This window comes from Schistocerca gregaria, chromosome 4, assembly GCF_023897955.1.
Source record: "Schistocerca gregaria isolate iqSchGreg1 chromosome 4, iqSchGreg1.2, whole genome shotgun sequence".
Taxonomy (NCBI): Eukaryota; Metazoa; Arthropoda; class Insecta; order Orthoptera; family Acrididae; genus Schistocerca; species Schistocerca gregaria.
In genome coordinates this window covers 398,041,636-398,056,279 of record NC_064923.1, presented here as the reverse complement: position 1 = coordinate 398,056,279, position 14,644 = coordinate 398,041,636, and the positions used below count along the sequence as shown (strand labels likewise).

Here is a 14,644-nt window from a genome sequence, read left to right as displayed (position 1 = left end):
TACACCTTGAAACAAAGTGATTATTTCAAAATAAGAAACAAGATACACAGAAAAATGATCCCCTTTAAGGAATTCACTGCGACTATGGACCCATGGACGCAAAAGAACATTGACAAAAGCAGCGGGAAAGCATATTTAAGTCTGCAGTTTATGAATTTAACATTTATTGGAAGTTTAGAATGGAAAATTATGTTTCTGAGTTCTGTTATGACTAAGCAATATACATGGTTACCTACATAGTATTTGTGTTTGCTCAACGTTATCACTATAACGGCGATGATACGTCCTTGGACTTTGCAGTAGCTCCTTCTGATAAGATATCAGTTTCCATCAGGTCATTTGCATATGAGTTAGAATCATGAATCTTATGAACAAATGTAGTAAAAGTTTGAAATTATTAGAAAGAAATTCAACATTTTTTCAGCTGTATTATAAAAAGTCAACTGACAATGATCAGTTGACAGTGCAGAAGTTCAGACATCCACTGAGCAGGACATCAGGGACATTAAACGCAGACTTAAGAAGCATAAAAAGTCTTATTCCCTTTGTACCTAAACAGCCATACGCGAAGAAGCACTTTAGTGATCAATGTGATGTTGTTGTCATTGGCGGTGGCGCCGTTGGTTCCTCAGTAGCCTTCTGGCTAAAGACTAGGGTGCGGAATGGTGTCAGAGTTATTGTCATTGAGAAAGACCCTTCGGTATGTATCTACATTTTATTTATAAGTTTAGTCAATTCATTATGTTTATTATAGTTACTGGTGATCAAGTAATGTGATCTGTGATTGCAACAGTACGCGAAAGCCTCTACACCGCTTTCCTGTGGCGGTATCAGACAACAGTTCAGCTTGCCTGAAAACATACAGATGTCAATGTTTGGAGCAGAATTTCTTCGAAACCTAAAGAGCTATCTTCATGTAGAGGGAGAGAACATACCAGATGTATCTTTTATGCCACATGGGTATCTTTTTCTAGCAACTGATAGATCTGCCCAGCAACTGGAGGAAAACGCACGCCTTCAACAGTAAGTTGGAATCTATTTATGTTTTTAGTCAATTATTCATCCAGTGGCCATATAAGGATAGTATAGTATTTGTCATCATACACAATGAAAATAGATACTGTAGCTCAAAATGTTCATACACATATATGAAAATGCTTTTACGAGGGGAGAATAGGTGTTTGGCTGTGGTCTTACTGAAGTAATGACCCCAGCATTTGCCTGAAATGATTTAGGAAAACATAAATCAAGATGACAAGAGAGACCAGACTACATCCTCCCAAAAATGAGGTCAATGCCCCAACAATTGCACTGTCTCATTCGGTTGATACCAACTGCAAAATGTGGTTTCGATCATAAACAGTTTGCAGCAGAGAAAGTATAAAATCACTACAACCCTATGGACAGCCATTGATACTCCTGGACCGTGAACATACTATTATGCCTCTTGGACTCCCTCCTGTCTCAAACTTGATCCATTGTGGACACTGGACAGTAGCCAATCAAATTTTTAACACGCAAACTCGCAAAACAGCCATGAAATTTGAGAAGTTTTTTATTTTATTTTTACAACCAGTTTCGGCAATTCAATGTGCCATCTTCTGGCCCCATGTACACCTCAGGTACAGACAGTCAGACAGATAGATATTGGCATACTAGAGAGTTTCCAGATGTCGTGAATTCGCTTCTTCCGAAGACTTGACTGCAGCTACAGTCTGTTTGGAAAACTCGACTCCCAGCCCATAAACACGAATATATGCCTCATGCACGTCACCAAGACCTCCCTTCAGTCCATCTCAAAAACTGAACGAAGAGCCTCGCATGATGCGTGAGCCGTTGAGCTTGCTGTGTTGCAACTACTGAAGCTTGTGATATGCCTCTGTCATGTTGCAGTGGATAAAGCTAATCACCTGGATTTGCTTTTATTACTTGCACGACCGTGCAGCTAACTGTAGCGCTATAAAACGACGTAAATGCGTCTCTTTTATTTTCGATAAATAGTATAATTTGAATATATTCGTTAATATTTATTTGTCTGTAGGGTCTTCAGCTACATCAAATGGGAACTGCGCGATTACTAGTATCATTAAGTTTTCTAACTCGTAGCGATTAAAAGCTATGACACGGATTAATTGATCAGTGTATTTCACTATCAAAGAAACAATAGCACTGAAAAATATTTATTACAACTTGAATAAACCTTAAAATATATTTATCTTTCGTTTTCTTTGTATTCTAAAGATCTAGACTGTCTTATTGTATCTCACAAGGTGTTATTGAATAAAGTAATTATTTCAAGTCCAAATGTAGTTTCGCTTATTTTTTATCTCTGAGATCGATTTTATTTCAAGCAATTCTCGATATCGAAAATGCATAAAAACATAGCGATCGATTTTATTCCAAGCTAGAAGCAATGCTGAATATCGAAAATGCTTAAACAACATGCTGATATTTCATGAAATGCTTGTTATATAGTATCGTAGACACCAGTCCGCTATAGAATACATCTAATTTTTTTATGACAGTGTTCAGAAGCTCTTGACAATGCCATCAGTAAGATCTCCATGGCGCTGGCCGTCAGCTATTTGATCAATGACCATGAACAAGACTGCGTCGTCTTCATCTCGTGCGCCCCACGTGAACAGAAAGAAAACACGCAAATTTCTTTTAATGCCTTAATGAATGTATAATGATGTACATTCAAAATAAACTGATCGTTATTTCCCTGACGTCTGTTTGAGGGGAAACGACTTCTGCGTTATAGAGAATATTGGGGAATATTCTGAAACACTCCAAGCACAGGGAAATGATGAAACATTAGTCTCGTGCACTATAGGACTTAGCACATGAGTTTCGTATAAAAGCTTACAATTTGATCGCAAGTTATTATGTGTCAGGGAGTTATAGTTATCCTCCGTTGTTAACCATTACTGTAAGACTTATAAGTAATTGTATGTTTTGTTGACCCTGTACATAAGTTCTGTACGTAGATACAGCTGATATGCGACAAGTCTGTATTTTAAGATGAAATGAGACAACATGAATTAATGTGATGATTATGAACATTGTATCTATTACAAATACAGTTGGGGTGGACTTACAAAACAGCTGCAGATAAATTACTACTTACACAGAATTATACCTAGTGTTTTTTTAAACAACAAGAAAAAAAAATACATGGTTAATCTTAATAAGAACACGAAAAAGCGAAAGGATGTTTACCATTCTTATCGCATTGTGTAATCGGAGTTTAGGTTATCCCTTCTCGCCCAAAGGACTCAAATATAAATTACTACATCATAGTCTGTTTATGAATTTACAACAGTTAATCTGGTTTATAAAGATTATTGTTTTTGCAGGGTATTTGTGACCATAGTTTACAACTGCAGCTTTTTGTATAAGAGACAAATTTAAAAATTAGAAGATATTTACAATATATACAGCATCATGATGAAAATATGTTGCATAATATTCTAGTTCTTCATGCTAAAAAAAAAATTATTTATACTGTAAGACGTTTACTGATGAGACTGTTGTTTAGAGGTCCCTGAATTTTGCAGTCTGTTTTTACATTTAACACAGTCTATATAGATTTTCCACTATCACTATTTATAACAATGATAATATACACATTTAGATATTCAGTTACACTAGAATAACACTTCTGCAGTAAGTACATTTGAATAGCTGCTTTAAATTTTGATTTCATGGAGTAGTATGCTGTGACACTTGTTTTCTGCTTTTTAAATGTAAGCCTACAGTATGCATTACTTATGAAGTATGTTTTAGATGCTGCTTAAACAGATGTATTTTAGCAATCATTTTCATCTCCTTGGGAAATTTATTATACAGTTTTATGCTCAGACAGGAAAATGTTCCTTTGAGGTTTCTTTTCCATGGTAAATGTGAGTTCAACCTAGCTTTTGTTCGATGATTATCTATAGAAATAGGTTATCTACAGAATTACGTAAGAATGTTTTCTGTGATATGCACAGCAAATTGATAGATATACAGTATTCACATAATGTTGTAAGAATATCCAGTTTGTTGAATAATTCTTTACAGTGAGCCCAACTGCTACGTTTAGTTGTTATTCTTACCTCCTATGTTACCTACTTTGGTAACTTTGACCATGTTTTGTGCCTTTGATCGCCAGAAAATAATCACACAGCTAAGAATTGAATGTATTTAGAAACAGTATGTTACCACAAGACACTGGCTTTTACAAGCTGATTGACTTATATATTTATTCACATGTAGAAAAATACAAACTGCATGGGTGTGCAGTTGATGGTACAATGTTTCTCATTAAATATACATACATGTGCTCTTACAAATTTTACAGGTCTTATAATTAGTCTTACAATATTCATAATTATGCCATATTGTGTTGCTTAATACATGGCATATTCGTGGGTATAAATTACTATCTGTGATTTTCTAAATATCATGTACAGTGTTACAGCTTCTACTTAATAAATAAGATTTTAACCCTTGGTTGTAGGTATGAACTTCATTTACAACTTTAGTATCCTGTAGCTGTCGGTTGTTTAGTATTAGGAGTATGTGCTTAGATCAGGAGACCTGGCTTTGAATCCTGGCCTTGGTACAACTTTTCATTCATCGCTTCCAGCTGCATATATACATCACAGATGTTTGAGACTTGGAAATATTTCTGGAATCATATAGTTTCATCTGATTCAAGCACCTAGGCCTGGGTTTCAGGCAGGATCCCCCATTTTGTTTGACACTGAAGTGCCATTCCAATACAGTCGGAGGGCCTCTGCAGTGCTGTTCGAATTTAGGGGGAATACCAAGTGGGCTGAGGCATCCATGGGAATTTGGATTAAAGAGCGAAGTGTGCTAGAATAGTCCGTGCAGTTGTGCTGAATTGCTGTACCAGAGTGGCATTGATGTTAGTGCAACTGCCTAGTGAGCAGGAGATCCAAATCTGAATCCCAGCCTTGGTACAAATTTCCATTCATTACTTCAGTCTGCATATATTTCTCCCTCTTGGTTGCTGGATAGAGTACCATTCACCTTGGTAGCTGGTCCTGGGTGGATAACACATTTATGTGTGGAAATTTCTGTTCTAATTTCTTAACACTGTTGTTGAAGAAAATGTTCACAACGTTTGTTGTTTCTTTCAGGTAGCTTATTTGACAATCTTTATTTTTAATTTGTGGATTCAAATGTTTTTGCCCGATGTTTGCTGTCTTGAGTTTCATCTACATCTACATGACTACTCTGCAATTCACATTTAAGTGCTTGGCAGAGGGTTCATCGAACCACAATCATACTATCTCTCTACTATTCCACTCCTGAACAGCGAGCAGGAAAAACGAACACCTAAACCTTTCTGTTCGAGCTCTGATTTCTCTTATTTTATTTTGATGATCATTCCTACCTATGTAGGTTGGGCTCAACAAAATATTTTGGCATTCGGAAGAGAAAGTTGGTGACTGAAATTTCGTAAAAAGATCTCGCCGCGACGAAAAACGTCTATGCTGTAATGACTTCCATCCCAACTCGTGTATCATATCTGTCACACTCTCTCCCCTATAACGTGATAATACAAAACGAGCTGCCCTTTTTTGCACCCTTTCGATGTCCTCCGTCAATCCCACCTGGTAAGGATCCCGCACCGCGCAGCAATATTCTAACAGAGGATGAACGAGTGTAGTGTAAACTGTCTCTTTAGTGGACTTGTTGCATCTTCTAAGTGTCCTGCCAATGTAACTCAACCTCTGGTTCGCCTTCCCAACAATATTATCTATGTGGTCCTTCGAACTGAAGTTGTTCGTAATTTTAACACCCAGGTACTTAGTTGAATTGACAGCCTTGAGAATTGTACTATTTATCGAGTAATCGAATTCCAATGGATTTCTTTTGGAACTCATGTGGATCATCTCACACTTTTCGTTGTTTAGCGTCAACTGCCACCTGACACACCATACAGCAATCTTTTCTAAATCGCTTTGCAACTGATACTGGTCTTTGGATGACCTTACTAGACGGTAAATTACAGCATCATCTGCTAACAATCTAAGAGAACTGCTCAGATTGTGACCCAGGTCATTTATATAGATCAGGAACAGCAGAGGTCCCAGGATGCTTCCCTGGGGAACACCTGATATCACTTCAGTTTTACTCGATGATTTGCCGTCTATTACTACGAACTGCGACCTTCCTGACAGGAAATCACGAATCCAGTCGCACAACTGAGACGATACCCAATAGCTCTGCAGCTTGATTAGAAGTCGCTTGTGAGGAACGGTGTCAAAAGCTTTCCGGAAATCTAGAAATACGGAATCAACTTGAGCTCCCCTGCCGATAGCGGCCATTACTTCGTGCGAATAAAGAGCTAGCTGCGTTGCACAAGAGCGATGTTTTCTGAAGCCATGCTGATTACTTGTCAATAGATCGTTCCCTTCGAGGTGATTCATAATGTTTGAATACAGTATATGCTCCAAAACCCTACTGCAAACCGACGTCAGTGATATAGGTCTGTAGTTAAATGGATTACTCCTACTACCCTTCTTGAACACTGGTGCGACCTGCGCAATTTTCCAATCTGTAGGTACAGATCTATCGGTGAGCGAGCGGTTGTATATGAGTGCTAAGTAGGGAGCTATAGTACCAGTGTAATCTGAAAGGAACCTAATCGGTATACAATCTGGACCTGAATACTTGCCCGTATCAAGCGATTTGAGTTGCTTAGCAAACCCCTAAGGTATCTACTTCTAAGAAACTCATGCTAGCAGATGTTCGTGTTTCAAATTCTGGAATACTCCATTCGTCTTCCCTGGTGAAGGAATTTCGGAAAACTGCGTTCAATAACTCCGCTTTAGCGGCACAGTCGTCGGTAACAGTACCATCGGCACTGCGCAGCGAAGGTATTGACTGCGTCTTGCCGCTTGTGTACTTTACATACGACCAGAATTTCTTCGGATTTTCTACCAAATTTCAAGACAATCTTTCGTTGTGGAACCTATTAAAGGCATCTCGCATCGAAGTACGTGCCAAATTTCCCGCGTCTGTAAATTTTAGCCCATCTTCGGGATTTCGCGTTCTTCTGAACTTCGCATGCTTTTTCCGTTGCCTGTGCAACAGCGTTCGGACCTTTTTTGTGTACCACGGGGGATCCGTTCCATCTCTTACCAATTTATGAGGTATGAATATCTCAATTGCTGTTGCTACTATATCTTTGAATTTGAGCCACATCTCGTCTACATTCGCACAGTCAGTTCGGAAGGAATGGAAATTGTCTTTTAGGAAGGCTTCTAGTGACACTTTATCCGCTTTTTTAAATAAAATTATTTTGCCTTTGTTTCTGATGGATTTGGTAGAAATGGTATTGAGCCTAGCTACAACGACCTTGTGATCACTAATCCCTGTATCAGTCATGATGCTCTCTATCAGCTCTGGATTGTTTGTGGCTAAGAGGTCAAGTGTGTTTTCGCAACCATTTACAATTCGCGTGGGTTCGTGGACTAACTGCTCGAAATAATTTTCGGAGAAAGCATTTAGGACAATCTCGGAAGAAGTTTTCTGCCTACCACCGGTTTTGAACAAGTATTTTTGCCAACATACCGAGGGTAGTTTGAAGTCCCCACCAACTATAACCGTATGAGTGGGGTATTTATTTGTTACGAGACTCAAACTTTCTCTGAACTGTTCCGCAACTGTATCATCGGAGTCTGGGGGTCGGTAGAAGGAGCCAATTATTAACTTAATTCGGCTGTTAAGTATAACCTCCACCCATACCAATTCGCACGGAGTATCTACTTCGACTTCACTACAAGATAAACCACTACTGACAGACACAAACACTCCACCACCAATTCTGCCTAATCTATCTTTCCTGAACACCGTCTGAGACTTCGTAAAAATTTCTGCAGAACTTATTTCAGGCTTTAGCCAGCTTTCAGTATCTGTAACTATATCAGCTTCTGTGCTTTCTATTAGCGCTTGAAGCTCAGGGACTTTTCCAGCACAATTACAACAATTTACAACTATAATTCCAACTGTTTCTTGATCCAAGCACGTCCTGTAATTCCCATGCACACTTTGACATTGCAGCCCACCCCGTACTTTCCCGAGGCCTTTTAACCTAAAAAACCGCCCAGTCCACGCCACACAGCCTCCGCTACCCGTGTAGCCACCAGCTGAGTGTAGTGAACTCCTGACCTATTCAGCGGAACCCGAAACCCCACCACCCTATGGCGCAAGTCAAGGAATCTGCAGCCAACACGGTCGCAAAACCGTCTGAGCCTCTGATTCAGACCCTCCACCCGGCTCTGCACCAAAGGTCCGCAGTCGGTTCTGTCAACGATGCTGCAGATGGTGAGCTCTGCAGTTTGGTAGTATTCCAGGCTGATTTGCTATTTTTTTCTGCCTGAAGTATTATTTTATAGTTTATAAATTTTTTAGCAGCTAGCAGTACCTTTCTCTAAATTTTTGTATTGTTTTTACAAAACTGCAAAAAGTTTGGATCAGTCTGTCTAATTTTGACGGAAGGGAAATACCTAAGAGTTTCAGTTAGTTAGGATGGCTCATGATTATACATAAGAAGTAAGTTAACGTATTTTGTTTTCTTGTCTTGTGAATACTAGTTCTCAAAATGAATGTCGTCAAGGATGAAGCTTCAATAGAACCAGAGACGCAAGGTGCGTCAGAGTCAGAAGCAGTACGGATATTGTTAAAAAAGGTAACACAATTAACAACAGATAATACAGAACTGCATGGGTGGGTAGAATCATGATCATCACTATGGGGTGTAGATTTCTGAGTCACAAGTTTAATTGCTCCTTTTTCTGATAAGGCAACTGGGGATGTGCTGGCCTTTATGGGAGACCGTGGAAATGTGGCTCAGAGGGAAGGTTGGTATGATAAGGAATTATTGAGTGTTGCAAAACTGAGACCAACAGGGAGAGCTGAAACTAATGTGGGGTATACAGAAGCTCTTAAGGGAGCAACAACATTGGAAGAATTTAAAAAAAAAAAGGTTAATCCAAAGAGATAGGAAACGAAATAGTACCAGACACTACAGGGAACAATTATGGGTAGTAACTAAGAGAAATAGGGGAACTGTGGAACAAGGTACAGACAGGATAAGGAAAATTAATGGATGTACCTATGAATTAGGACAGGATGCTGCAGCCAATGAAATTATTTTGCAAGAGGCAGAGCAGAGGGTGCTTAATGTTTTTTGTAAGAGGGTTGCGTGAGGAAATGTCAAGACGTACGGACAGCAGGTCTGATGGATTACCACACAGCAGTGCAGTTAGCTATAGAGTGTGTGAGGAGATCAATTTGTCGACTAGAATGCAGGCTAAACAGATAGTGTTTGCAACTAGTATAACATGTTTCAGATATGAATGAACGGAGCATCTAAGGAGACAATGTCACCAGCATCACGGTGATCTGAATAAGGTAAGAAGTAGTAATGGTTTTAGAAGTAGAGGACTGGGGAAGAATAAGGTGTTAAATGCCAATGGGAACCCCAGGTCCATGTATGATTGTTCTCAGTAAGGTTCGATACTACAAAATCATATGCAAGGGTGGGCTGTACTATGAGAAGAATAGTAGAAAAAAAGGTTTGCAGATATTATTGGACACAGGCGCACATGTGTCTGTCACCAATGGTGATCTGGTGAAACATTAGCAATGGGACGGACCACGGTACAGATTGTGTGGAGGGTGGTGAAGCAGTCACACTGTTGGGGTCTTTGACATGGACTTTTGCTAGACTTTTGCCTGGATACAGTCCAATGTAAACATAGTGTAGAGATTGTGCCACACATGAGTGAGGGGCTGAAGGCTGTGACATGATTCTGGAATTATATTTCTTATATCAGCATTGTGCCACAATCGATCTTTGGTAACAGGGCGTGCCAGTGTAGCAACGTTACAAGGGGAACCTGTCACAAAAGATGAACTGATTAAACTGTGAATGACCACACTAAGAGCTGATCCGCGTGACTGTGTACCTAAGGGCACTGGGAAATCACTTTGTGTCAGCACTGAGTCTAGATTACCGATAGGAGTTTCATGTGTGTTGGATTGTTAGAAGAGAATGAAGTATTTGATCAGTGGTGTTGCTTAGTTAAAAGAGGTATTGAATGCATTCAAGAACTAAAAGATGAAAAAAAGGTATCTGTTTCTATAAATAATTTTAGCATGGAAGACTTAGGGTTAATAAATGGGTTGTTAATCACTAATGTGGAAATCCTGGAGGAAGATGAATGGGACACAAGGGGTGTTAGCCACAGACAATCTTGGAAACCATTGAAAGTGCATTACAAGAAAAAGTGAAGTAGCTAGGGGGAGCAATAGGGAATGAACGGAAAAATTACTTTTGTATATTAAGGATTTATTTTTCCCAAAAGGGTCGTAACCAGCTACTCATATACATAGGACTGCGTACCAATGGGAAATGAATCACCAGTCTATCACTACCTAGGTACTTGCTGCAAATTTTGCAGGAATTCATTGGTCAACAGCTGAAAGATGGAATAATCGAAGAAAATAATAATGTGTGTCATGTGTGTGTGTGTGTGTGTGTGTGTGTGTGTGTGTGTGTGTGTGTGTAGAGGGGGGCAGGAATAGTTATAGAAATGGCACCACAGGATCAACACAAAACAGCATTTTCAGTGATCTGGGACACTACCAATTCAGAAGAATGCCTTTTGGATTTAAAAAAATGCATCTGCAACATTTCAGAGATTGTTAAACAGAGTATTAAGAGATTTAAAATCACAACAATGGTTATTTTATCTTGATGACATAATCATCTAGGTGAGTGATATGGAACAGCATATATGCAGCTATTAAGGAAAGTATTTCTAAGGTCAAAAGCAGTGAAGTTAACATTGAGCCCAGAAAAGTGTAATTTTGTGATAGAAGAGATAGAATTCCTAGGCCATATCATAAGTAGAGATGGGGTTAAGGCTGACCCAAGATTAATTAGACCTCTACTGAAATTTCCTTTACCAGAATCTGCAAAGGAGTTGCATTCATTCTTAGCAGTCACAAACTACTACCACCAGTTTGTAAAAGGATTTGTGGCTATTGCCAGACCTTTGACACAATTGTTAGAAAAGGGTACGAAATGTGTGTGGCCAGAAGAGTGCCAGCATGCTTTTGAGAAGCTGAAAGAAGCTTTAACATTGAGTCTGATATTGGAATTTCTGGATTTTAATAGAGAATATGTTTTTTCATGTGTTGAATCAAACCAAGCACTTGGTTGTGTGTTGTCACAAGAGAGAGAAGGTGTAGAACATCAGATAGCTTTCGGTCTGCCAGGAACAAGGCTGCTGAAGCTGTTGCCAAGGTTGCAGTACTTGCACTTCAGTTCTCTAGTTCCTATATTCCCTCCGATGATCTCTGTGTTGTCACCTGTCAGGAGGTGGTGTCCCTTTGGCACCGCCAATGATCCGACCTTCATGGGAATAAGCTCTGGCTCATTAAGCCTCTCCCAGCAGCTTGGACGACCTCCTCTCAGCCCTCCCACTGGGAGGAGGTCATTTTAACTAGGCTGTGCGTTGGGTGCTGCCTTTTTAGCCATCATCATTTGATAATTGGCGCTACCTCACCACTTTGTACACATTGCACACAAGTTTTAACTGTCCGCCACTTCCTGACGGGATGCCCATTTTTTAATGGTTTACATTACAGCTTGGGTTTGCTGTCTGAATTATTGGCCATTTTAGCAAATGACGCACGAGCTGTTGACGCCATTTTTTACTTTTTATTGACCAAAGCAGTATGGTAAAGTTGATTTAATTTCTATTTTTGGAACTCCCTTTCTGTATGGTGTCTTTTTTAGCTGTATCTCCACATCTCTGTTTGTAACTGTCTTCTCTTATGACAGTTGGGACTGATGTATAGCCATTTTCAAACTTTTCTCTGTCTTCATGTTCTATAGTTTTGACATGGGTGCATTTGACCCCAAATGTTTTTGCACCCTAAAGCAAAACAAAACAAACAATCAGATAGCTTATGCATCAAGACAACTAAATTCTGTGGAAAGAAAGTATTCCACAACTGAAAAAGAGATGTTAGCCTTATTTATGGAATCACATATTTCAGATGTTATCTGTACAGTAAAAAGTTTAGAGTAATAGCAGACCATCGAATATTAAAATGGTTGTTGGGGCTGAAGGATCCTTCTAGTAGGTTGACACGATGGGCAGCAAGACTAAGTGAATGACTTTGAAGTCAAGAGTAAACTTGGGAAGAAGTATGGAAATGTGTATGGTTTGAGTAGAAAAGCTGCAGTAGTACATATTCATCTACATTCACACAGATACTCTGCAACTGACGCTTAAGTTCCTGGCAGAGGATTCATCGAACCAGTTTCACAATAATTCTCTATTATTCAAATCTTGTACAGTGCATGAGCTCTAATTTCTCTTATTTTATTATGATGATCATTTCTCCCTATGTAGGTCTGCATCAGGAAAATATTTTTGCCTTTGGAGGAGAAAGTTGGTGATTGAAATTTCATTGAGAAGATTCCTCTGTGGCAAAAAATACCTTTGTTCTAATGTTATCCACCCCAAATCCTGTATAATTTCCTTGACACTCTCTCCCCTTCTTTGAGATAATACAAAATGTGCTGCTCTTCTTTCTAGACATACTCTGTTAATCCTATCTGGTAGGAATCCCAGACCACACAGCAGTACTCCAAAAGAGGATGGACAAGCATAGTGTAGCCAGTCTCTTTAGTAGATGTGTTAAATTTTATTAGTATTTTGCCAATAAAACGGAATCTTTGTTTGCCTTCCTGACAACATTTTCTATGTGTTCTTTCCAATTTAAATGGTTCATAATTGTAATTCCTAGGTATTTAGTTAAATTTACAGCCTTTAGATTAGACTGATAGATTGTGTAACCAAAGTTTAATGGATTCATTTTGAAAATTAATGTGAATTACCTCACACTTTTCATTATTTAAGGTCAGTTGCCAATTTTTGCACCTTTTGGATATCTTTTCTAAATCATTTTGCAATTTGTTTTGATCTCCTGAGCAGTTTACTAGATGATAAATGACAGAGTAATCTGCAAACAACCTAAGACAGTTGCTCAGATTGTGGCCTAAATTGTTTATATAGATAAGGAACAGCAGAGGGTCTATAACACTATCTTGGGGAGTGACAGAAATCACTACTGTTTTACTCAGTGACTTTCTGTTAGTTATTATGAACTGTGACCACTCTGACAATACATCACGGAGTCAGTCACATAACTGAGATGATATTCTATAGACATGCAATTTCACCACAAGCCACTTGTATGGTGCAGTGCCAAAAGCCTCTCAGAAATATAGAAATATGGAATCAATATGAAATCACTTCTCAATAGCACTCAACATTTTATGTGTGTAAAGAGCTAGTTGTGTTTCACAAGAAAAATGTTTTCTAAATCCTTGTTGACTGTGTGTCAACAGACTGTTCTCTTCAAGGTAATTCATAATTAAACACAATATATGTTCCAGAATGCTGCTGAAGATTGACATTAATGATAAGGGCCTGTAATTTAGTGAATTATTCCTACTGCCTCTCTTGAATGTTGGTGTGACCAATGCAACTTTCCGGTCATTGGATACGGACCTTTCGTTGAGCGAGCAGTTGCATATAATTGTTCAATATGAAGCTATTGAAGCAACATACTCTGAAAGGAACCTAACTGGTGTACAGTCTGGTCCAAAACTCTTGCTTTTATTAAGTGATTTAAATTGCTTCCCTACTCTGAGGATCTCTATTCCTAAGTTACTCATGTATTGGGGGTAAAGAGCATAAGGATTGACAAACTGCGCAGAGCAGTATTTTAAGCATTCACAGTTTTGTGTGTAGGATGCGTTGCTATGCAGAGAAACCAATTTGGACTGTAGGTAGTGGTACAAGTGAAGCGAAGGAATAGAATGCTACAAGAAACTCATGATCACATATTAGTGGGTCATGGAGGGTGCAGATCTATCAACAGAAGATTTGCAGAAAGTATTGGTGGAGGAATAGGTAGACAGATGTAAACCAGTATGTGTGAAATTGCGCACAGTGCACACAGAGAGCATAATTGTGTCGAACAAGTGTACCATTGCAGAGGTTACCTGAATTTCTTGGGACTGATGTTTTAGGTCCATTCAATAAAGCACCTGCAGGGCATAAGTAAGTATTCTTAATCATAGATCATATTTCAACATGTCTAGAAATGGTCTTGATGCCACACCAGCAGGCAGCAACAGTGGCACAAGCAATTATGAGTGATTGGATACTGAAGTTTGAAGTGCCTGAAACGATAGTAAGAGACCAGGGAATGAACTTTATGTCAGATCTGTTTAAGGAATTGTGTAAGCGATTGAATGTAAAGAAGTTAAGGATGAGTCCTCTCCATCTGTAAGCCATTGGAAGAACTTAAAAGAGTGCATAGGAGAGTCAGCAAGATGTTTGGATACTACGCTGACTCACATCACATCACATCAGTTGGGATGTCTATTTGAAGTACATCATCTCTACCTAAAACTCAAAGCAACATACAAATACAGGATTATTGCCATATGAAGTAGTATATAGTCATAAAACGCCATTACTGTTTAACATATTGAAAATGAAGAAAGGGAAGACTTTAGAGTCTGCTAAGG

At 38.9% G+C, this 14,644-nt stretch overlaps 1 protein-coding gene across 1 annotated transcript in view; it reads left to right on the top strand.

The window, feature by feature from the left end:
- The first annotated feature begins 297 nt into the window (after positions 1–297).
- The window catches only part of LOC126266841 (FAD-dependent oxidoreductase domain-containing protein 1-like), a 176,409-nt gene continuing 162,062 nt past the window's right edge, over positions 298–14,644 (top strand). Inside the window, exons 1-2 of the mRNA XM_049971409.1 lie at positions 298–700; positions 794–1,023. Coding sequence (XP_049827366.1) covers positions 359–700; positions 794–1,023 — 572 coding nt within the window. The 5' untranslated portion in view covers positions 298–358. The remainder of the gene's footprint in view (positions 701–793; positions 1,024–14,644) is intronic.